At 44.7% G+C, this 24,414-nt stretch overlaps 1 protein-coding gene across 1 annotated transcript; it reads right to left on the bottom strand.

Annotated features, from left to right (window-relative positions):
- Positions 1-16,190: 16,190 nt before the first annotated feature.
- Positions 16,191-23,166, bottom strand: LOC145360641 (cocaine- and amphetamine-regulated transcript protein-like). Its single transcript, XM_080215988.1, has 3 exons — positions 22,954-23,166; positions 20,726-20,809; positions 16,191-16,610 (listed from the first exon to the last, which is right to left on the bottom strand). The coding sequence occupies exons 1-3, from the start codon at positions 23,095-23,097 to the stop codon at positions 16,503-16,505; spliced, it is 336 nt and encodes a 111-aa protein (XP_080072114.1). The 5' UTR covers positions 23,098-23,166; the 3' UTR covers positions 16,191-16,502.
- Between the last annotated feature and the right edge of the window lie 1,248 nt (positions 23,167-24,414).

The raw sequence follows: 24,414 nt of genomic DNA, 5'->3' as shown, positions 1-24,414 counted from the left end.
CTGCACCCAAATGGTTGTGAATCTGTGGAATTCCCTGCTCAGTGAAGCAGCTGAGGCTACCTCATTGAATGGTTTTAAGGCAAGGATAGATAAATTTTTGAACAGAAAAGGAATTAAGGGTTATGGTGAGCGGGCGGGTAAGTGGAACTGAGTCCATGACAAGATCTGCCATGATCTTATTGAATGGCGGAGCAGGCTCGAGGGGCCAGATTACCTCGTTCTGCTCCTAGTTCTTATGTTCTTTTGTGATCTTGGTGATAGACACAGCGGACGACTGAGTAAATTCATAATCTGTGTCTGGATTGTCATCTCTGCTGTTGTATTCTCACTGGAAGGGGGAAGTGGTGGTGTTTCTCTCTTCCTGAATGGCCATTCCATTTCTCTGCAGTAATGTTCATTTCATTGGCTTCCCATCATGTCACAATGTTTTCAGGTTCACTGAATGTGTTTCAAACAGAAACTTAGGACCAAGTTGCTGGTGTCTTATACTCATGTGGTTGAGGTCTGGAATGCGCTGTCCGAGGCTGTGGGGGAGGCAGGTTCAACCGAGGCATTCAAGAGGGAATTAAATGATTATTCAAAAAGAATTATTCCGCAGGGTCACGGAGAGAAGGCAAGAGAATGGCATTGGGTGTGAGACACTCTTATGGAGGGCTGAAAGACCTTCTTCTACACTGTGACAATTCTGTGATTCTGTGTCTTGTTGGGCTGCCGTCGAACGTCAACATCTCGCAGCTTTCAAGATGGGCAACTCAACAATTTTTGCTTTCACTTTTTGCAATGCATTCTAGGAATCTCATTGAAGAACAAAGTCACTAATGTGGCAAATCTCAAAGGCAAAATCTCCCAAGTATGTTGGCAGAGATATCACTTTTTACAGAGGTACCATAGAAAGCACTCTTTCTGGATGTATCACAGCTTGGTATGGTTCCAGGCTCTAATCAAGACTGCAAGAAGCTACAAAGGCTTGTGAATGTAGCCCAGTGCATTACTCAAACCAGCTTCCCATCCATTGAATCTGTCTACATTCCTGCTGCCTCAGCAAAGCAGCTAGCATAATCAAAGACTCCACGCATCTTGGACATACTGTCTTCCGCCTTCTTCCGTCGGGAATAAGATACCAAAGTCTGAGAACATGTGCCAACCGTCTCAAGAACAGTTTCTTCCCTGCTGCCATCAGACTTTTGAATGGAACTACCTCGCATTAAGTTGATCTTTCTCTATACTCTAGCTATGACTATAACATCTCCTTTCCTTCTCCCCTATGTACTCTATGAACAATATGCTTTGTTTCTACATAGCGCACAAGAAACAATACTTTTCATTGTATCCCAATACATGCAACAATAATAAAACAAATCAAGCAGAGGTGACTTCACTGGCCTGGGCACATTCACAGGATGGAGGATGGATTTTCTATGTACAAGGGAACCAGAGCCAGATGACCAGAAGGACAGACAAAGCTCTGCTCCAAAGATGCTTGGAATGTGTCCTGGAGCATCTATTCTCCAACCCAGGATGCACCAGCTTCAACAGAGGAAAATGGTGAAATCGCCTGTGGGCTGCCACGGTGCCTAGTGGCTACAACGGTTTGGCAAGGGACGCCAACACTGAAACAACAGCTCATATGAGACCTGACAACCATCTACCTGCCCCTCACTGATTGGGCTCTTCAGCCCAACAGTTAAAGTGAACTACCTGTAGATACCCCATCTCCATTGCTGTATGTCAGTCATCTGACATCTAATTAACCTGTATAGTGTATAAAATACTCAGGATATCAAATACTAAAAGGGATTGTTTAAAGTAAATGTAGACCAAACATTTTCCCTTGTGGGGCAATCTCGACCGTGAGGTCACAGGTATAGGGTGAGAGGCGGTAGATTTAAAGCTGAGATGAGGAGGGACTACTTCTCGCAGAGGGGGGTGAATTTGTGGAACTCGCTGCCCCACAGCGCGGTGGAGTCTGAATCATTGAATGGTTCCAAGAAGGAGATAGATATATTTCTGATAAAAAAGGGATGGGTTAAAGGGATTTGGGGAACAGGTGGGGAGGTGGATTTGAGGGAGAGATCAGCAATGATTTGTTTAAACATAGAAACTAAGAGCAGGAATCAGCCATTTGGCCCCTTCAAGCCTGTTCGGCCATTCATTATGATCATTGAATTCAATATCCTGATTCCGTCTTCCTCCCATATCCCTTGATCCTATTACCCTCAAGAGCTAGATCTAATTTCTTCTTGAAATCAGACAATGTTTGGCCTCAGTTACTTTCTGTGGGGGTGAATTCCACACATTCACCACCCTCTGGGTGAAGAAATTTCTTCTCACCTCAGTTCCAAAAGGTTTACCTCTTATCGTCAAACTATGACCCCTAGTTCTGGACTCCCCCACCATCGGGAACCTTCTTTCTGAATCTACCCTGTCTGAGTGGCGGAGCAGGCTCGAAGGGCTGAATTGCCTACTTCTGCTCCTAATTCCTGTGTACATGGAAGATGTCCAACACTTACACTCAGTGAGAACCCGGGGGTAAGGAATTGGCTGTTGCTGCAAGGTTCCAACACAGCAGATAAATTCCCAAGGACAAATAGAAAGTCTCACCATCTCTGCTGAAGAATGGTAAAGAAAAAGAACTGGGAACATTCATTAGCAGCTTACAATGTCCCTTTCGCAAGGCAAGGTCTATCCCTAGTTGCCTTGAACGGCATATCCTGCAAGGACATTAAGTGGATTGCATTTTCCCTTCATGAGGAGGCCAAAAAATTCCCCCCTGGAGGTTGGGTAGATGATTAATCAAATTTGAGCGGCATGGTGACACGGTGGTTAGCACTGCTGCCTCACAGCACCAGGGACCCAGATTCAGTTCCGGCCTCACTGTCTGTGTGGAATCTATATGTTCTCCCTGCATCTGCGTGGATTTCCTCCGGGCGTTCTGAATTCCTCCCACCATCCAAAGATGTGTATGTTAGGTTGATTGGCCATGTTAAGTTGATGCTAGTGTCAGGAGGATTAGTGGGGTAAATGTGTGCGGTTATTGCAATGGGGCCTGGGTGGGATTGTGGTTGGTTAAGACTCAATGGGCTGAATGGCCTGGTATGGTATGGAATGGTACTGTAGGGATTTTATGATTCTAACATGTCAGCGGCAGTTAACCACATTGCTGTGGGTCTGGAGTCACATGTAGGCCAGACTGGGTAAGGATTTCCTTCCCTAAAGGACATTAGTGAACCAGATGGGTTTTCCCCGAAAATCGACAGTCAGTAGATCCTTTATTCCAAATTTTTTTTAAAATCAAATTCAAATTCCACCATCTGCCGTGGCGGGATTCGAACCCCAGGTCCTCCAGAACATTAGATGAGTTTCCGGATTAATAGTCTAACGATAATACCACTAGGCCATCATCGCCTCCTCTCTTCCATTTAGAAGAATGAGAATTAATCTCATTAAAAAAACAATAAAATCCTTTGAGGATTCGACAGGCTGTGTGCAGAGAGAAAATTAAAAAAAAACAGAAAACACTGGAAATACTGAGTGGATCTGGCAGCATCTGTGCAGAGAGAAACAGAGTTAATGTTTCAGGCCTACGTCCTTTCATTTTAAAGTTCATAAGATATAGGAGCAGAATTAGGCCATTCAGCCCATTGAGTCCGCTCTGCCATTCGATCATGGCTGATATAATCCCTATCCCCATTTTCCTGCCTTCCCCCCATAGCCCTTCAACCCCATTACCAATTAAAAATCTGTCTAACTCCTCCTTAAATTTACTCACTGTCCCGGCATCCACCGCACTTTGGGGCAGCGAATTCCACAGATTCAGAAGTAGTTTCTCCTCAACTCTGTTTTAAATTTGCTACACCTTATCCTAAGACTGTGACCTCTCGTCCCACAAGAGGAAGCATCCACTCCACGTCTCTGAATAGGTGCACTGACCCCCTGACCAGACGCCAGAGTGTGGTGACTAGAGGATTTTCACAGTAACTTCATTGCAGTGTTAATGTAAGCCTTACTTATGACTAATAAATAAACTGTATTTTTACTTTATTTTTTACTTTAGCTATACCTTTTGTAGACCGCAATTTGATCTCTCCTCATTCTTCTAAATTCCAGACACTAAAGGGCTAAACTGTTCAATCTTTCTTCATACAGCAAACCCCTCATCTCATTTGAACACTAGAATTGGATGTGAGCCAGTGAGGGGGGGAGAGAATGGTGAGAGGAACAGAAGAGAAAGACTGTGAAAGGGTGACGGGCTGAAGAGATTTTACGGTATAGAAGGGAGTGAGAATAGGACGGCAACGGAAGCAAAGGATATGCTGGGCCATTTTCCCCTGGATGGAGAGTCTGTACGATGAAGCAGGGCACACAGTCTCAGGGTTGGACATTGAAGGCTGGGATGAGAAACATCTTCAATCAGAGGGTTGTGAACCTTTGGCATTTTCTACCCCAGACAATTCTCAGCCAATGATTATATTCAAAAGTGAGACACACAAACTCTTGGACACTGAGGGAATCAAGTGAGCAGGGAGGAAAGTGAGGCTGGGACTTTACACTGGTGGGATTTCCCCACTCCTGTCGAAGCCAGTGGACCTTTGAATGGTTCGCTGTATTTTCCTTTCATGACGGAGCCAAAAAACTCCTCCCTGGAGGTCAGATTAACCAAGATTCATGTAGCCTGGTGGCACAGTGGTCAGCATTGCTGCCTCACAGCACCAGCCTCCCGGGTTTGATTCTAGCCTTGGGTCACTGTTTATGTGGAGTCTGCACGTTCTCCCCGTGTCAGGGGGACTAGCTAGGGTAAATGCATGGGGATACGGGGATAGGGCCTGGGTGGGATTGTGGTTGGCACAGACTCGATGGGCCGAATGTTCTCCTTCTGCACTGTAGTATTCTATGATTCTACGGTCTTTGATCTCTCACCCTCTCTCTTGTCCGGTCTGCTACCTGTCGGTGATTATTTCTTCCGTTCTTTTCTCTGTCTCTCCTTTCTTCCCGTTCTGTGTGTCTGTTATTCATTATGTATGTCTCTCACGTAGGTCTTTTTTACCGTTAGACTCAATCTTGTGCAGTTTGTATTGAAGTCTCAGGGCATTCATCTAATTTGAAATCTGAGGTGGATAATAGAGTTGAAGTGAGGTAAGGTTGCTAAGGTTACCGCACCTCTGTTTGTTTTTCTAGAGGGAGATTACCAGGGCAAATAAGCCCAGTATAACCAGCTTGTAGGTAGATCATCAGACCAAAATGTAGAGGAGCAGAATTAGACCGTTCGGCCCATCACGTCATGACATTTACCTCACTAACCTCTCTAACCTACACATCCTGGAAAACAAAGGGGCAACTTAGCCTGGCCAGTGCACCTGACCTACACATCTTTGGACTGTGGGAGGAAACCGGAGCACTCGGAGGAAACCCACACAGACACGGGGAGAATGTGCGGACTCCACACAGACAGAGAGGCTTGTATCAGCAGAGGAAGACACAATGAGAGGAATCAGTTGAGCTGGGCGGAAGGGGAGATTCCATTTCACAAAGAAAGTTTGCGACACAGTTTTTATTTTATTTTTACCTGCGGAGGGGGTGGAAGTAACTGCGCTCCATCTTTAGGCGATTAGCTATGGTATTCTGCTCTTGCCACTTTCAGCGTTGGACATTTACATTTCATTTTAAGAGCCCCTTCTGGTGCTATATAAATGCATCATTAACGCGGGTCTTGGCTGTATGTGCTTGCGGGGTCTTAGCAAGAAGCAGGCCGGGGAAAGTGTGGACAGAATCAGGAATTTTCTATGTTGACCCCATGTCCATTTTAGCCACTGGGGCCAGTGATTTGGTGAATGACCAGATAAATCCGGCCAACAAGTTTTATGTGAAGAGCCAGGAAGACCCAGGCAGTCTGCAAGTTACCATGCTGCAGAATCTCAGCTACAAACCAAGACAGTAACACTAAAGCCTTTTTAAACTTGGGGGCTCCTGTATCTTTGAAAATCTCTTATCCTTAGAGTCATGCAATCATCCAGTACACCCCATCATCCCACTGAATGCACACTGACAAAACTACACCAAATCTCCACTCACCTGCACTTGGCCCGTAGCCTTGACTGTTTTGACATTTCAAGTGCTCACCCCCATGTTTTTTCAAAGATTGTACATTTCCCTGCCCCCACAACCACCACCACCAACCTAAACCACACCCCACCCCACCCCCAACCCCGACCCGCCCAGGCAATGAGTCACAGACTCCCATCATCCTCTGGGTAAAATGTTTTCAACAAATCCCCTCCTAGCCCTCATAAAATTACTTCCCCTCTTAGAAACTAGAAGCAGGAGGAGGCCATTCAGCCCCTCGAGCCTGCCCCACTATTCTTTTTGATCATCGAATTCAATATCCTGATCCCGCCCTCCCTCCCTTATCACTTGATCCCTTTAGCCCCAGGAGCTATTATGGAAACCCTACAGTACAGAGGGAGGCTGTTCGACCTATTGAACCTGCACTGCACACATTTACCTTACTAATCCCTCTAACCTACACATCCTGGGACACGAAGGGGCCATGACCAGTCGATCTAACCCAACACATTTTTGGAGTTGGGAGGAAACCGGAGCACCTAGAAGAAACCCACGCAGATGCGGGGAGAATGTGCAGACTCCACAAAGACAGTAACCCAAGCTGGGAATCGAACCCAGGCTCCTGGAGCAATAAGGCAGCAGTGCTAACCACTGTGCCACCATGCCGCCCCACATATCTAATTCCTATATCTAATTTCTTCTTGAAATCACACAACATTTTGGCCTCAACTACTTTCTGTGGGAATGAATGCTACACATTCACCACCCTCTGGGTGAAGAAATTTCTCCTCACCTCAGTTCTAAAGGGTTTACCCCTTATCCTCAAACTATGACCCCTAGTTCTAGACTCCCTCACTATCGGGAACATTCTTCTGAAGCTAGCCTGTCTAACCCTGTTAGAATTTTATAAGTTTCTATGAGATCCCATCTCACTCTTCTAAACTCCAGTGAATATAATCCCTCGTTATTGACTCTTCAACTGAGGGGAACAGCTGCTTCCTATCCACCCTGTCCGTGCCCCTCATAATCTTGTACATCTCAATCAGGTCGCCCCCTCAGCCTTCTCTGCTCCAATGAAAACAACCCAAGCCTATCCAGCCCCTCTTCACAGCTCAGATGTTCCATCCCAGGCAGAATCCTGGTGAATCTCCTCTGCACCCCCTTCAGTGCAATCACATCCTTTCTATCGTGAGGTGACCAGAACTGCACACAGTGCTCCAGCTGTGGCCTAACTGGAGCATTTTATACATCTCCAACATAATCTACCTGCTGATAAAAACAAAGTGTCCCATATGCCTTCTGAAATACCCTATTCTCCTGTCCTTCCACCTTCAGGGATTTGTGGACAAGTACCCCAAAATCCCCCTGTTGCTCTGAGCTCCCTGGTTTCCTGCCATCCAAAGTGTATCTCCTTGCTCTTAGAGTCATAGAGGTTTACAGCATGGAAACAGGCCCTTCGGCCCAACTTGTCCATGCTGCACTTCTTTTAAAATGGCTGAGCTAGTCCCAGTTGCCTCCATTTGGCCCGTATCCCTCTATACCCATCTTACCGTGTAACTGTCTCAATGTTTTTTAGAAGTCAAAATTGTACCCACCTCTCCTAATACCTCTGACAGTTTGTTCCAGGCACTCACCACCCTCTGTGTGAAAAAAAATGCCCCTCTGGATCCTTTTGTATCCCCCCCCTCACCTTAAACCTCTGCCCTCTAGTTTTAGACTCCCCTACCTTTTGGAAAAAATGTTGACCATCTAACTGATCTATGCCTCTCATTATTTTATAGATCACCCATCAGCCTCCTACACTCCGGAGAGAAAAGTCCCAGTCTATCCAGCCTCTCCTTATAACTCAAACCATCAAGTCCCGGCAGCATCCTAGTAAATCTTCTTTGCACTCTTTCTAGTTTAATAATATCCTTTCTATAATAGAGTGACCAGAACTGCACACAGTATTCCAAGTGTGACCTTACATAGGTCTTGTACAACTTCAACAAAGCTCCTGTATTCAATGTTCTGACCATTGAAACCAAGCATGCCAAATGCCTTCTTCACCATTCTGTCCACCTGGGATTCCACTTCCAAGGAGCTACAAACCTAGATCTCTTTGTTCTATAACTCTCCCCAGTGCCCTTCTCACTGTAGGTTGGGCACTGGGGAGAGCTATAGAACAAAGAGATCCAGGGGTACAGGTTTTCAGGGTTAAATTCCATGTGCCACTGATCTGCCCATTTGACTAATCCATCTATATCTTCCTGCAACCTGAGACTTTCTTCCTCACTATTACCTACACTGGCAATCTTCATGTCATCGGCAAACATACTTATCATCCTTCCCCTCAACATTCTCAGCCTGATTCTTAAACCCAAGAATACCTGTAAAGAAATTTGAGCTCCTGGTACTGTCACTTACTGAGCATTCATCTTTCCGAGGGAATCCAGCAACAATTCTGATGTCTGCCTTCAACTATTTGAATCTTCTAAACTACAATAGGGAAGAGGAAACGGCTTCGCATGTTTAATGGACCCACAATGTTTATTCTCCTACAATAAACCAAACATGTGAACTATGGAACCAAAAGAGAAAATACTGGAAAATCTCAGCAGGTCTGGCAGCATCTTTAAGGAGAGAAAAGAGCTGACGTTTCGAGTCCAGATGACTGTTTGTCAAAGCTGAAAGGCGCAGAAAGTGGGAGATATTTGTACTGCGGGCTGAGGGAATGAAAGATGAGCCATATCCACAGAAACAAGGGGAACGATTGCTAATGGCAGCCCACAGAGAGAGTAGAGGGTGTGAATGGCCAAACGGCAGAGAAGCTGATATCAGAGGATAAAGTGTGACAGATGAAGATGTGGGGGGAACGGGGAGAAGATGGGTGGGAGAGAGATAAAATTGAGATAAACAGGGAAAGGGGGGCTATGAATTATTCTTTTGTTTACAACTTGTAAAAGTACACTATCCTCTTTAACTGTATCTCTTCTCAAGCATGTGGTGAGTGTGTGTGTGTGTGTGTGTGTGTCTGTCTGTCTGTCTGTGTGTCTGTGTGTGTGTGTCTGTGTGTGTGTCTGTGTGTCTGGCTCTGTCAGCTCCCTGTTGCTGAGCTGGAAGCACTGCTGCCTCACAGTCCCAGGGACCCGGGCTCAATTCCCAGCTTGGGTCACTGTCTGTGTGGAGTCTGCATGTTCTCCCTGTGTCTGCGTGGGTTCCCTCCGGGTGCTCTGGTTTCCTCCCACAGTCCGAAAGACGTGCTGGTTAATTCCCCATTTCATCATTAGGCACTTTTATTGTGACAGTAGTGAACTGGCGGGCTGGTTGCCCATGAAAGGCATCGTAGTCAAAACTGAGCCTACTTTTTCTCAATGCCCATAGAATCATAGAATCCCTACAGTCAAGAAGGAGGCCATTCAGCCCATTACAGCTGCACTGACAGCAATCCTATCCCCGTAACCCTACATATTTATCCTGTTAATCCTCTGACACTAAGAGGCAATTTACCGTGACCAATTCACCCAACCTGCACATCTTTGGACGCTAAGGGTCAGTTTAGCATAGCCAATCCCACCTAACCTACACATCTTTGGAGCGTGAGAGGAAACTGGCGCGTCCGGAGGAAACCCAAGCAGACACGGAGAGAATGTGCAAACCTCACACAGACAGTGACCTGAGGTTGGAATTGAACCCTATTCCCTGGCGCTGTGAGGCAACAGTGCTAAGCACTGTGCCGCCGTGTCGCCCATAAGCAAGTTACAGCAAAGTTTACTGAATAGCAATTTAAGTGGAGAGAGTAATTTATAATTGGAAACGCACACAACAGGAAATAAGACTTTGTAAGTAGCGTGTGTGCGTAGATATAAAAATTTCAATATATATTTAAATGATGCAGATTAGTATGTGGATCCTGAAATAGTCTCAATATGAAGTGCAGAAGCCAGAAGATATATATCAACCGTGTGGGAAAGGAGCCAAATAACTTTCTAATACCTGAACAAATATCAGCAACGATCTAACGTCCTCCTCCAATAATACTTTGATATACATATCGACAGAAGAGAAAGATCTTCAGGGAGTTGAATGATGTCAATGCTCTGTGAATTATCTCGAAAGGAATGCCAGTATGGGCAGTTTGTTGTCAGCAGGGTATTGCAGAAATCCCATCATTTTTCACTGGCTCCTGATCCTGGTTCTAAGCAACATAGGACACGAAACACCACAGCACAAACAGGCCCTTCGGCCCACAAGTTGCGCCGATCATATCCCTACCTCCCAGGCCTATCTATAACTCTCAATCCCATTAAATCCCATGTACTCATCCAGAAGTCTTGTAAAAGACCCCAACGAGTTCGCCTCTACCACCACTGACGGCAGCCGATTCCACTCACTCACCACCCTCTGAGTGAAAAACTTACCCCTGACATCTCCTCTGTACCTGCTCCCCAGCACCTTAAACCTGTGTCCTCTCGTAGCGACCATTTCAGCTCCGGGAAATAGCCTCCGAGAATCCACCCTATCTATACCTCTCAACATCTTATAAACCTCTATCAGGTCACCTCTCATCCTTCGTCTCTCCAGGGAGAAAAGGCCGAGCTCCCTCAACCTATCCTCATAAGGCATGCCACCCAATCCAGGCAACATCCTTGTAAATCTCCTCTGCACCATCTCAATAGCTTCCACATCCTTTGGTGGATATTATATTTGGTGGCACAGTGGTTAGCACTGTTACCTCACAGCGCCAGGGACCCGGGTTCAATTCCAGCCTCGGGTCACTGTCTGTGGGGAGTTTGCACATTCTCCCCATGTCCGCGTGGGTTCATAAGATATAACGTGGAGATGCCGGTGTTGGACTGGGGTGGGCACAGTGGGAAGTCTCACAACACCAGGTTTATTTGGAACCACGAGCTTTTGGAACACCACCCCTTCATCAGGTGAGCGGAGAGTAGGTTTCACAAACAGGGCATATGTAAGCAAAGACACAACTGCAAGATAATGGTTGGAATGTGAGTCTTAACAGGTAATCAAGTCTTTACAGGTACAGACAGTGCAAGGGATAACCACAGGTCAGTGTGAGTGGATAGAGGGAGAATCACAGGTTAAAGAGGTGTGAATTGTCTCAAGCCAGGACAGTCAGTAGGATTTTGCAAGCCCCCGAGCAGAAACTGTTGGCCAAGTTCTGCGCGCGTGAGGACGGCCTCATCCGGGATCTTGGATTCGTGTCACACTACATGCAACCCTCACCATTTGGCCTGGGCTTGGGAAATCCTACAAGTGGACTTCTCAGGCCTGGATGGTGCCAATCCTTTTGAGTGTTGTTAGAGCTACTCACCCAGGCAAAGAACGATCACGGTGGGTCACGTTTAAGTACATTGACGATAAGTAAAATAATATGGCTGTGGGTAATAACTGAAACTGACATATTACATCACAAGCTAGATTCTAAACTCCTGCAGTTTTAAGTGGAAGGGTCTCCTTAGCTTCACTGAATCCTGGAAGGGTCTCCTTAGCTTCACTGAATCCTGGGAAAGGGGGTTAGTGTTGACATTTAGCCATTACCAGAATGGGCTTTGGTGCAACAGTAACCCATTTGGAACTGCACACAACTTTCCTTTCCATAATGCTTGGATTCCACCCTTACTTTATCTCTTGCAGGGTACAAGCAAACAGGGGGATGTCAGCAACAACAGCTTGCATTCACATTGCACCTTTAACATGTTCTGAGATGCTTCAGAGGAGCAGCTTTTGACACTGGGCTGCACAGGGAGATATTAGAACAGCTACCCACAAGCTTGGTAAAAGAAAACAGGCGGCACAGTGGTTAGAACTGCTGCCTCCCAGCGTCAGGAACTGCTGCCTCACAGCCTCAGGAACCTGTGTTCCATTCCTGGCTTGAGTCACTGTCTATGAGGCATTCTCCCTGTGCCTGCGTGAGTTTCCTCTGGGTTCTCTGGCTTCCTCCCATAGTCTGAGAGACATGCTAGTTAGGTGCATTGACCTTGCTAAATTCTCCCTCAGTGAACCCAAACAGGCATCGGAGTGTGGCGACTAGGGGATTTCCACAGTAACTTCATTGAAGTGTTAATGTAAGCCAACTTGTGACAGTTGTGACTTGTGAGGCACAGCGGCACAGTTGTTAACACTGCTGCCTCACAATGCCAGGGACCCGGGTTTGATTCCCAGCTTGGGTCTGTGCTGAGTTTGCACGTTCTCCCCGTGTCTGCGTGGGTTTTGTCCAGGTTCTCTAGTTTCCTCCCACAGTCTGAAAGACGTGCTGGTTAGGTTAGGCGCATTGACCTGACCAGGCGCTGGAGTGTGGCGCCTAGGGCAATTTCACAGTAACTTCATTGCAGTGTTAATGTAAATCTTACTTGTGAGTAATAAATAAACGTTACTTTCAATAAAAAAAACCTTTAAATAGGTTACAAGGACCATCTTAGTGGAGAGGGATAGAGGTAAAAATGTTTAGAGAGAGAATTCCAGAGTTAGGGCCCAGATCCTTGAAGATATGGACACTATTGATGGAGTAATTAAAATCGGGATGATGTAAGAGGCCAGAGTTAGAGGAGTGTGGAGATCTTGAGGGGTTGTAGAGTTGAAGGAGAGAGCAGAGGTCATGGGGAGATTTCAGCTGGAGCTAATGGATTGAATATGTCAGTGGATAAGGACACTGCCCAATAGAGAGGTTAAAGACTGAATCCCCCGTTGTGTTACATCAACACATCTTAGCGAGTGCGGCAGCAGGGGAATCACATTTGACTCCAGTTTTATTTTTAGCAGGTTGTTGATGAATAACCAATCTTTATGTTGCTTCTATAGTCTGTGTTGATAGCTTGTGCCTTCACTCCATCAATCATCTGTACATTTATTAACCTATGGAGATACGGAAACCACATTAACACATTTCTCGTTGGTCACTAATACCAAGAATCTAATCAGCATGGAGTTAAAATGGAATTTTGCCACAGAAGGATTTATTATTTTGATATCACAGAGCATGGCTGGATTCCAGGCAAATCTATCAGTTTTAGAAAAATCAACAGTCTCTTTATGGAGCATATGTCATAGATAGATGAAAAGATGAAATAGGTAGGAAAATCCAAAACCAATAACACAATTTATTGAAATGAAGACTTATCCCCTACTCCAACTTGTTTGGGTGAATCTCTCTTTCCAGTACAACTTTGCATATCTTTATCTCCACTCAGAGGGAGTACAGCAAAAGTTTACCAGGATGGCAGGTCTGTCAGGACAAACCAAATCGGTTAGGATTACTTTGATTGGAGTTTAGAAGAGCGAAAGGTGATCTCATAGAAAGTTATAAAATTCCAACGGTAGATTCAGAAGGAATATTCCTGATGGTGGGGGTGTCCAGAACTAGGGGTCATAGTTTGAGGATAAGAGGTAAACCTTTCAGGACTGAGGTGAGGAGAAATTTCTTCACCCAGTTGGTGGTGAATGTGTGGAATTCACTCCCACAGAAAGTAGTTGAGGCCAAAATGTTGTCTGATTTCAAGAAGAAATTCAATATCGCTCTTGGCGGCTAAAGGGATTGAGGGGGAGAAGGCAGGATCAAGATATTGAACTTGATGGTCAAAATGAATGGCAGAACAGGCTCAAAGGGCTGAATGGCCTACTCCTGCTTCTAGTTTCCACGTTTCTATGTCTCCCATGTCAATTGCTACTCTAAACTTTCTTTATTTGTCCCTCATTAGTTGTACACTTAGCATCCTTCGTGTTCCTGCCCTGACTCCTTGCTGTTGGAAATTGAGATGGATTGTACATCTCCAACTCTAATTTACTCTCGTGTATACCTCAAAACTGTGGATCTCCTCATCTCCCTCAGGTCTTCTTTCTTTCGCCACTCACAAACTTCTAAAATGCAATCCTAGTGTTGTCTAATTACTGTTTCTGAATTTCTTTCAACTCTGTCCCCAGTCTTTTCAACCCTGATGCCGTTGTCTAATGCAGATTGCAAACTTTCATTAAACTTTTCCAGACTCTAAAAATGAAGACCCAATCATTTTATCTTCAATACGCAGAGTGGTGTAAGTGACATGGCAGTGCATTGGTGCATTATTAATAAGGCTCCTTTAGTGAAATGAAAGAGCATCATTCACTATCTCTTCCATTATGTAACTCAGCTCAAGCCACCTAGCTACTTACAGGCATAAAAACAGAAAATGCTGGAAAATCTCAGTAGATCCAATAGGTACCTAGCACAATGGTTAGTGCTGTGGATGGAAGGGGAATAAAATGTAGTTTTGTGATGAACACATCTACTGAGTAGCTTTATAGAACATAGAACATTACAGCGCAGTACAGGCCCTTCAGCCCCTGATGTTGCACTGAGCTGTGAGACCAATCTAAAGCCCATCTAATCTACACTATTCCAATATCATCCATATGTTTATCCAATGACCATTTAAATGCCCTTAATGTTGGCAAACAGGGAGAGTAGATAGGCGGCACCGTGACACCATGGGTTAGCACTGCTGCCTCACAATCCAAGGACCCGGGTTTTATTTCCAGCTTAAGTCTCTGTGTGGAGTTTGCACGTTCTCCCCATGCCTGTGTGAGTTTCCTCTGGGCACTCATTTCCTCCCACAGTCTGAAAGACATGCTGGTTAGGATACATTGGCCGTGCTAAATTCTCCCTCACTGTGCCCAAACAGGTGCCAAAGTGTGGCGATTAGGGGATTTTCACAGTAACTTCATTGCAGTGTTAATGAAGGCCTACTTGTGACACTAATCTATAAATTTTAAACCAAGCTAATGTTTTGAGTCTGGGTGCAGACTTGACACATTGGCTCCATTCTTTCTCCACAGAGACTGTCAGACCTGCTGAGATTTTCCAGCATTTTCTGTTATTGATTCAAGTTCCAGCGTCCGCAGTATTTTGTTTTTAGCTTTTAATGTATTCATGAGACATGGACGTCATTGGCTGGGCCAGCATTTATTGCCCATCTCTAGTTGTCCTTGGAGGGCAAGTTGAGAGTCAACCACGTTGCTGTGGCTCTGGATTCGCAAGCAGGCCAGACCAGATAAGGACGGCAGATTTCCTTCCCGAAAAGACAGTAATGAACCAGACAGATTTTTCTGACAATTGTTTCATGGTCATCAGTGGGTTCTTAATTCCAGATATGTTTTATTGAATTCAAATTCCGCCATCTGCCGTGGCGGGATTCGAACCCGGGTCCCCAGAACATTAGCTGAGTTACTAGTCTAGTGATAATGCCACTAGGCCATCACCTCCCCCTTATCTCAGTAGACAATTACAGGCTTACCTCAGCTCAGATTGGAAAGACGCCCGGCCTTGTGGGGTTGTGTCTAACTGGGAAATGATGACACTGAACCGGGAGCTTCTTGTTAGAATCTAGCTCCGCAGAAGTGCGGAGATGTTGCCCGGAGGAACACCAATGTCCAGCGCCATCATACAAGAAGATATCGATTTCACTGCCCTGACCTCCCAATCTCAGATAAACTTTTGTGGGAGTTGCCAAAGAGGGGCCCGAAATCTCCAACAAGGGATGGGGAATGCCACAGATACACACTTGGGAAGTGCTTGAATCCAGCCAAATAGTGATTGCCCCAGAGCGGGCTACACTCCCAGATACTTAATCCCCAGGCTGAGAGCGATTAGCAGAATAGATGGCGAGGTACTGTTAGCTGCAAGCTGGAGATGCTGGAACCAAGGGTCATTGAATCATACAATCCCTACAGTGCAGAAGGAGGCCATTCAGCCCATTGAGTCTGCACCGACTACAATCCCAGCAGGCCTTCTTCCCAAAACCCCATACATTTACCCTAGCTAGGGCCAACACAATGGTACAGTGGTTAGCACTGCTGCCTCACAGCACCAGGGATTGAGTTCGATTCCCAGCTCAATGTTGTGCCAAGCTATGTCCAATCCCAAGATCAATATGGTTGACTCTTGTCTCTCTTGTGAAGCGGTCTAACAAGCCCAAATTGAATTACAGCATCTAAAGGTGGGCAACAGGTGCCAGCAGTGCCTACCCTAGAGATTTAATATGTTTAAAAACCATGGTCCCTCTTGCTATATTAGTTGTGAGCTGAGATAACATTTAAAAATGTGGCAGATGTGTTTGGATAAAAGACATCCCTGACATTTAACAGAAAGACCACTTTATTTCGAGGCAGACAATGCTACAACCAGTAATACTCCTCCAAAACTGGTTATTCTTGTACCAAAACATGGAAATCTAGAGACCAGGCAGACTACTTTAAGAAAACCAGGATAACATATTTAATAATAGATTCAGTCATTCCAAAGGACACTGAAACACAGACAGAACCAGGCAAATGTACATACAGTTCTATGTACTATGACAGTATGCGAAGCACTAACAATTGTATGCAAAATATGTCCAGCAGATGTCTTCATTTTCTCCTTCTTTCTATTGTAAATAGAAGTGATTTTATTAAATCTCTTGGGTTCTCTACAAGCATTTGAGCAGGAAGAAGTTACAGCCAGAACTCCTGGGGCAGTCACAGAGTTTCCCAATCCTGGCTCCTTTTCTCACAGCACATTGTTCCCCAACGTCACACTGGAAATAGACAAAGACAAGCATTTAATGGTTAAAGGCTTCAATGTGGAGTCATCTGCTACATTTATTTAGACACACACACACATAGGATGTGATCAATTAGAATTAATGGTCATTTGATCCCTCCAGGATACTATTGTTTCAACATTAAAATGTTTGTTCATGTATTCCAACAACAGCTCAATTCTCCATGCTAAATTGCCCCTCAGTGTCCAAAGATGTGCAGGTTAGGTGAATTGGCCATGCTAAATTGTCCCTTAGTGTCCAAAGATGTGTACGTTAGGTGGATTGGCCATGCTAAATTGCCTCTTAGTGTCCAGGCTGCGTAGTTTAGGTGAATTTGTCTTGCTAAATGGGTTACAGGGATAAAGTTGGGGAAAAGGCCAGGATAAGGTGCCCTGCCCCTAAATGTCCAAGGATGTGCAGGTTAGGTGAATTAGCCATGCTAAATTGCTCCTTAGTGTCCAAAGATATACAGTTTAGGTGGATTAGCCATGCTAAATTGCATCTAAATATGTAATTTAGACGGATTGGCCATGCTAACTTGCCCCTTAGTGTCCAAAGATGTGTAAGTTACATGGATTGGTCATGCTAACTGGGTTACGGGGATAGGGTTGGGGAAAGGGCCAGGGTAAGATACACTGTCAGAGTGAGTTGGTGCAGGCTCAATGGGCCGAATGGCTCCTTCTGCAGGGATTCTATGATTCAAGAAATCAGATTAATTTCAACAAATTGGAATTCATTTCCAATAAGGTCCAGTTTGAAGCTCTGTATGTTTGAACAGTCACAAGGCAATAATAATTGCAAGTTTACAAGATGACTTGCATTCATATAGCACCTTAATGCCCTAAGGCACTTCACAGGAGCAATATCTGACAAGATTTGGCCATAAAAGGATACTAGCACCAAGATCATAGTCAAAGAGTTGTTTTTTTTTAAGCAGTGATCTTAAAAAAGAGAGAGATGGATTTATGAGCTTCTGAAACTGGAGACAAAGTATGTTATTGCGGGAGAGAAATTACATTTACAAAGTGATTCTTATCAAGGAAAGTTTAACACTGTAGATGGATGTGAAATTGTTCAGAACACTGCCATTCTTCAGCTAGTAAACTTTAAATTGTAGGACAAAAATTCCTCAATGATAACTCAGAGGGTACAGAAGAGGTTTACCAGGATATTGCCTGGTTTGGAGGGCATTAGCCTTGAGGAGACATTGGATAAACTCAGTTTGTTCTCACTGGAACGATAGAGGTTGAGGGGTGACCCAATAGAGGTTTACAAGATTATGAGTGGCATGGACAGAGTGGATAGTCAGGTGTTCTTTCCTAGGGTAGAAAAGTCAAGTACTCAAGGACATAGATTTAACATGCATGGGGAAAAGTTTAGAGGGGATGTTCAATGTGAGAATAAAAGATACTCTTGTTTATAATCATCTCAGTACATGCTGGAGTGTCCATGGGCTATAGTTTGATGCTTAAATCCACACGAAATGTTGAATAATTTTGGACACTAGCTGACTATCAGGCCATTGCTCAGTTTTTTTATATTACCGACATTTTATAAGTTCTTTTCTAAAAGAAAAACCAGGATAATTTAATCATACCTGTGCTCGTGGGACTGTGGATTTTTCAAAGCTGTGGCAGGATACTGTGCTGTAACCATTGCCTAAGGCTATTCATGTACTAATCTGGTTCATTGTTCTCACCCAGACTCTATCCCCATAACTCCATGTATTTACCCTGCTAATCCCCTGAAAATAAGCAGCAATTTAGCGTAGCCAATCAGTCTAACTCACATCTTTGGAATGTGGGAGGAAACTGGAGCACCCGGAGGAGACCCACGCAGATCATACAATCCTACAGTGCAGCAGGAGACCATTCGGCCCATCAAGTCCCACCCAGGCTCCATCCCCAAAACCCCATGCATTTACCCTAGCTAGTCCCCCTGACACTGAGTGGTAACTTAGCCTGGCCAATCCACCTAACTCGCACATTTTTGGAGTATGGGAGGGAACCAGAGCACCCAAAGGAAACCCATGCAGACACGGGGAGAATGCCCAGACTCCAGAGAGACAGTGACCCAAGCCAGGAATCAAAGCTGGGTCCCTGGTGCTATAACGCAGCAATGCTAACCACCGTGCCACCGTGCCAATTCATGTGCTTAACCTTCATCCCAGGGAGGTTGAATACAAGGCTAAGGACTGAGTGTCACAAATGGCCCAGCAATTTGTGGGGATCTATAATTCAGTGGCCACCAGTTGCTGGGTGATTTGCACATGAACATAATTCACACGCTATTATTGCCTGCCAATTTGGGAGGGTGAAGGGCCCACATTTGATTCCTGGTCTGGATTCAGTGGGATGATGACAGAGACTCAATAGCTGTCCCAAAACCAACCCATCATTGGTTCCATGATGAAAAACAGGGTGGGGAGGAAGTCAAGGGCTGAGGAGAGAAGGAAAGGTCGGGAGGATTACAAGGAATGGTAGGGGTGGGGAATTGAGGGTTTCAAGGATTGGCAGGATTGGAGAGGGGCAGAAAAGTGATTTGGTCACAATTAACCCCCAATGCAATCAGCCATGATCTTATTGAATGGCGGAGCAGGCTCGAGGGGTCTACTCTTGTTTATAATCATCTCAGTACATGCCGGAGATTAGGTTTGGATTCAGGTATGATCCATCAGAGAGTTAAATCTCCTGACTTTTCTCCATGAGGACTGAGAGCAAAGTAAAATTCTCCAAATTTGTTCTGTTGCCAATTTCTATTTTAATTTTTAAGTTTGTTCTGCCCACAAACCTTGGACACAAATGACGACAAGTCCTTTCAACTGAATAACAACACCGACTGATACCAGTTCATCAGCAATTTCTTCAGATCTTTATAATAATAAACGCAAATCAATATTTAAGAATAAATTAAGTTGTACCAAACGTGGTATCTGCTTTCTGTCTGCTAGAATGAAATATTATTCAATTATGTGTATGGCTATGTCCCTATAATAAGATAGATGCAGAGAGAGCAATTTAAAACAGGGCCTCATTTGTTTGAAAGAAGAGTTTTTGGGAGGCAAAGCAAGTACTTTGTTTTATTTAATGTTTGTTCTTTATTTAGCCATGCCATCATTTTTTGAAGCAAACTTCTAGCAGGATTTATATTCAATTCTTGCACTTAAATCTAAAGTTTAAAGTTTATTTATTAGTGTCACCAGTAGGCTTACATTAACACTGCAATGAAGTTACTGTGAAAATTCCCCAATCGTCACAGTCCAGAGCCTGTTCGGGTACACTGAGGGAGAATTTAGCGTGGTCATTGCACCCTAACCTTTGGACTGTGAGTGGAAACCCACGCAGGCGCGATGAGAATGTACAGACTCTGCACAGACAGTGACCCAAGCCAGGAATCGAACCCGAGTCCCTGGAGAGAGGGTGTTAATATCAGGTTATGTTGAAATGAGAAAGCTTTCTGCATGCAAGGCCCCCTTTATCAACCATGGTTTTACCAGAACAAAGAGTTCCAATTCCTTTACGAAATTTCCTGTGTTAAGGATAATGCAAAAGAAGGCTTTTTGTCCAAGGTATGTCTCCTCTCTAACAGTCTGAGGGGAAAATATTCTGCGGAGGGCATTCTACAAGAATCAACCACCAGAGGTTTTAATTTCCTCTCTGGATGGTTTTTTCTCTTCACCAGTTTTCTTGGTGCTCTTCTGAAGACCTTGTTCATTATCTGCCTGAGTCTTAGAAGGAACCTCAACAGAGATGGGCCCTGCCCTCATCCAAACTCCATCTCAGTGGATTTGGAGCAGGAACACTGACTACATTTCCTTTAGCAACACAGGGGTTAAATGTAACACTCCAGATAACAGAAACCATCCAATGTTTCCCTAAAAATGTGAAGTAATATGTTCCATAAGGAGGGTGATTACTGGAAAAATATTATTCAATGGTTGGAAACTCAGACAGATCATTTTTTTTTATTCATTCATTGGCCATGGGCTTTGCTGGTTGGTCAGCATTTATTGCCCATCCCAAGTTGCCCTTGAGGGTCAGTTGAAAACAGCAATAGGGAGAAACTGGCACTGAGATAGCTACACGGATCAGATACAAAGGTGCCTTTACCAGAGGGACCTGACCAAACTTCTTTTCCCAGGCTGGAAGTCGCTTACTCTGCAGTTTCTCCAAGACTTCTTGCAGTGCTCCGAGCTGTGGGTTAGAACAGTTCTGGATCAGAAAGAGTTTGCCAGGAACATAAACACACAGGCACACCCAGACACAGACACACACACACACACACACCCAGACACACACTCCTTGCAAACAGGTAAAACATTTAAATTGAAATAATTGGGATCAGGAAATGGAATAAATCGTCCCAGAATCATTTGGAATGCGGGGTTGTAATCAAACCATTGACCCAAAGGGGATAGTCACTGGAACCTCTTACCCCGCCCACTCCCCATTCACCATCCCAATCTGCCCCCAAAGTTGCTTATATAGAATAGAATCCCTACAGTGCAGAAGGAAGCCATTCGGCTCATCGAGTCTGACAGAGCGTCTTACCCTGGCCCTATCTCCATAACACCACGTAGTTATTCTTCTAATCCCCCTATACACATCTTTGGATACTAAGGGGCAATTTAGCATGGGCAATCCACCTAACCAGCACATCTTTGGACACTAAGGGGCAATTTAGCATGGGCAATCCACCTAACCTACACATCTTTGAAACTAAGGGGCAATTTAGCATGGGCAATCCACCTAACTCACACATCTTTGGACTGCATGAGGAAACTGGAGCACCCAGAGGAAACCAATGCAGTCATGAGGAAGAATGTGCAAACTCCACAGTCACCCAAGCTGGGAATTGAACCCAGGTCCCTGGCACTGTGAGGCAGCAGTGCCAACCACTGTGCCACTCAGACCAGAATTCATTATAAGAATGGGGGTGGGAGTTAGGTTTAGCTCCTTGAGCCTTGAGAGTGTGCTCTCTCTCTTAGCATGAAGCATATTGTTCCATTTAATAAGACATACAAGCAGAAGGAGACCATTCAGCCCATTAAGTCTGCTTCTCCATTCAGTGAGACTATGACTGACCTGATATGATAATCCTCAACTCCACTTTCCTGCCTTATCACCATTAACCCTCAATTCCCTTACTGACTAAAAACCTCTCACAGCCTTGGATATACTTAACGATCCAGTGTCTACAGTCCTCTGTGGTAAAGAATTTCACACATTTACCATCCTCTGAGTGAAGAAGTTTCTCCTCCGTTCTATCCGAAATGGACCATCTCTTTGTTGCTCCATCAAAACTGCCCCTCATCTGACATGTTGGGAGTATCATAGTTTCATTCTTAAACCTTTTAATTCGGCACCTGTTTATTCACATTTAATAGTTCCTTTGCTTTAATTTGTAGATGTTTATATAAAGAAAGGAACAATCATATCAACAGTAGGCAGCACAGTGGTTAGCACTGCTGCCTCAGTGCCAGGGACCCAGGTTCAATTCCCAACTTTGGATATAGAATCCTACAGTTCTGAAGGAGGCCATTCAGCCCATCAAGTTGTGGTCTGATCACAATCCCACCCAGGCCCTATTCCCATAACCCCATGCATTTACCCTAGCTAGTCCCCCTGACACTAAGGGGCAATTTTGGCACAGCCAATCCACCTAACCCACACATCTTTAGGAGGAAACCAGAGCATCTGGAGGAAACCCACTCAGAGACAGGAAGAACGTGCAGACAGTGACCCAAGCCAGGAATCAAACCCAGATCACTGGCACTGTGAGGCAGCCGTGCTAACTGCTGTGCCACCATGACTTGGGTCACTGTCTGTGTGGAGTTTGCACGTTCTCCCATGTCTGCCTGGGTTTCCTCCAGGTGCTCTGGTTTCCTCCCACCGTCTAAAGATGTGTGAGTTGGGGGGAATTGGCCATGCTAAATTGCCCCTTAGTGTCCCAAGGTGTGTAGGTTAATGGAATTGGCCATGTTAAATTGCCCCTTGTGCCCCAAGGTGTGCAGATTAGGGGGATTAGTGGGGTAAATACCTGGGGTTACAGGAATAGGGCCTGGATAAGATACTTTGTCGGTGCAGACTCGATGGGCCGAATGCACTGTTACGGATTCTACGATAAGAACTTACACAAACTTTGGGGAGTGCCCAATAAACGCCTATGTGCGGAAGGGCCACAGATCTGAAAACATGAACTGCCAGACCTGCTGAGACATCCCAGCACTGTCTACTTTTAATTCCGATCTCAAACCGTCGCTCAATCAATCCCTTCTATAAATCTCGCTCAGAAAAACAGAATAATAATACAACAAGAAGATTTTTAAAAAACTGACCAGTTCCTTTTCGCTGGAAGGATAAAGATCCTTTGGGTAGAAATCTCTCAGGGCTCTGGTCTCCAGATCCGAGCTCTCGGTGCCACTGGCCAGAGACAGGAGGATAGAGAGACAGACAGCGGCGAGTAGTCGGTCGCTCTCCATGGTGCTGAATCCCACTGAAAGTCACACTCAAGCAGACTGGGGAATCTTACAGCGGTTTAGCTGTTCCGGTCAGGAGCCCATGCTTTTATAGGAGAGAGTTACTGATGTGTAAACATTGACTAGCTCCTCCCAGCTAAAGAGCCCTGGCGATTGGTACATTGCAGTCTAATTTAAAGTACATCAAAAAAGGCATTCACTCTCTCAGCACTAGCCACACTGCTCCGTCTTTGGCACCACTCAGAACAACATCTATAAGATATTCAGACAGATATCACACTGATCGAGAGTGATATCTCTACACTACAGAAAGCAGCATGATCCAGAGTAGAAAATAACTAGCCTTGTAAACTTGAAATCTTTCTCTCTCTCTATATGTATATATACATACATATATTTATACAAGGGTTCGTAAATGGCCAGAAAAGCAGACAATAATATAATAGCACTAATTTTTTAAAAAAAATTAAAAGCCATTCTGCTATTAAGCAGTGGAATTGTGTATCTGATATTTATTACACAGCCCCAGACAGCAGTGTGGATCTGATAGTGATGACGAGACACCATCAGAGTTCCATGTAACACTTTAAAATCAGCTGCTATGGTAATCGGTTTGGATCTAAACCATTCATTCTTTTTGAATGGGGCTGGCTCCCAGGATGGACAATATCTTGTTCTTCACAGCCATTCCCCACTCCAATGAGAGCAAGGCTTTACAAAATGTTCTTTGTTAAAGAAAGAAACTGCATTTTTAAAGCATCTTTAATATTCTTGGGATATTCCAGAGGGATTCACAGCCAATGAATGATTTTGGAAGTGTGAATCATAGAATTCCTACAGTGCAGAAGGGGGGCCATTCTGCCCATTAATCCTGTACTGACAACAATTCCACCCAGGCTTAACCCCACCTGTTTACCATGGCAAATCTATCTGGCAAGGGAGGGGAAGGTGATGGTCTAGTGGTATTATCACTAGACTATTTATCCAGAAACTCAGATAATGTTCTGGGGACCTGGGTTCAAATCCTGCCACGGCAGATGATGGAATTTGCATTCAATAAAAAATATCTGGAATTAAGGATCTACTGATGACCATGAAACCCATCTGGTTCACTAATGTCCTTTAGGGAAGGAAATCTGCCATTCTTACCTGGTTTGGTCTACATGTGACTCCAGCGCCACAGCGGTGTGGTTGATTCTGAACTGCCCTCCAAGGGCAATTAGGGATGGGCAATAAATGCTGGCCAGCCAGCAACACCCATGTCCCATGAATTAATAAAAAAAAGAAATATCCTACACATCTTGAGACACTATAGGGCAA

This window comes from Carcharhinus amblyrhynchos, chromosome 32 (genome assembly GCF_965287045.1).
Source record: "Carcharhinus amblyrhynchos chromosome 32, sCarAmb.v2.hapA, whole genome shotgun sequence".
Lineage (NCBI taxonomy): Eukaryota > Metazoa > Chordata > Chondrichthyes > Carcharhiniformes > Carcharhinidae > Carcharhinus > Carcharhinus amblyrhynchos.
The sequence above is the reverse complement of the archived record's forward strand: the minus strand, read 5'-3'. Positions and strand labels throughout refer to the sequence as shown.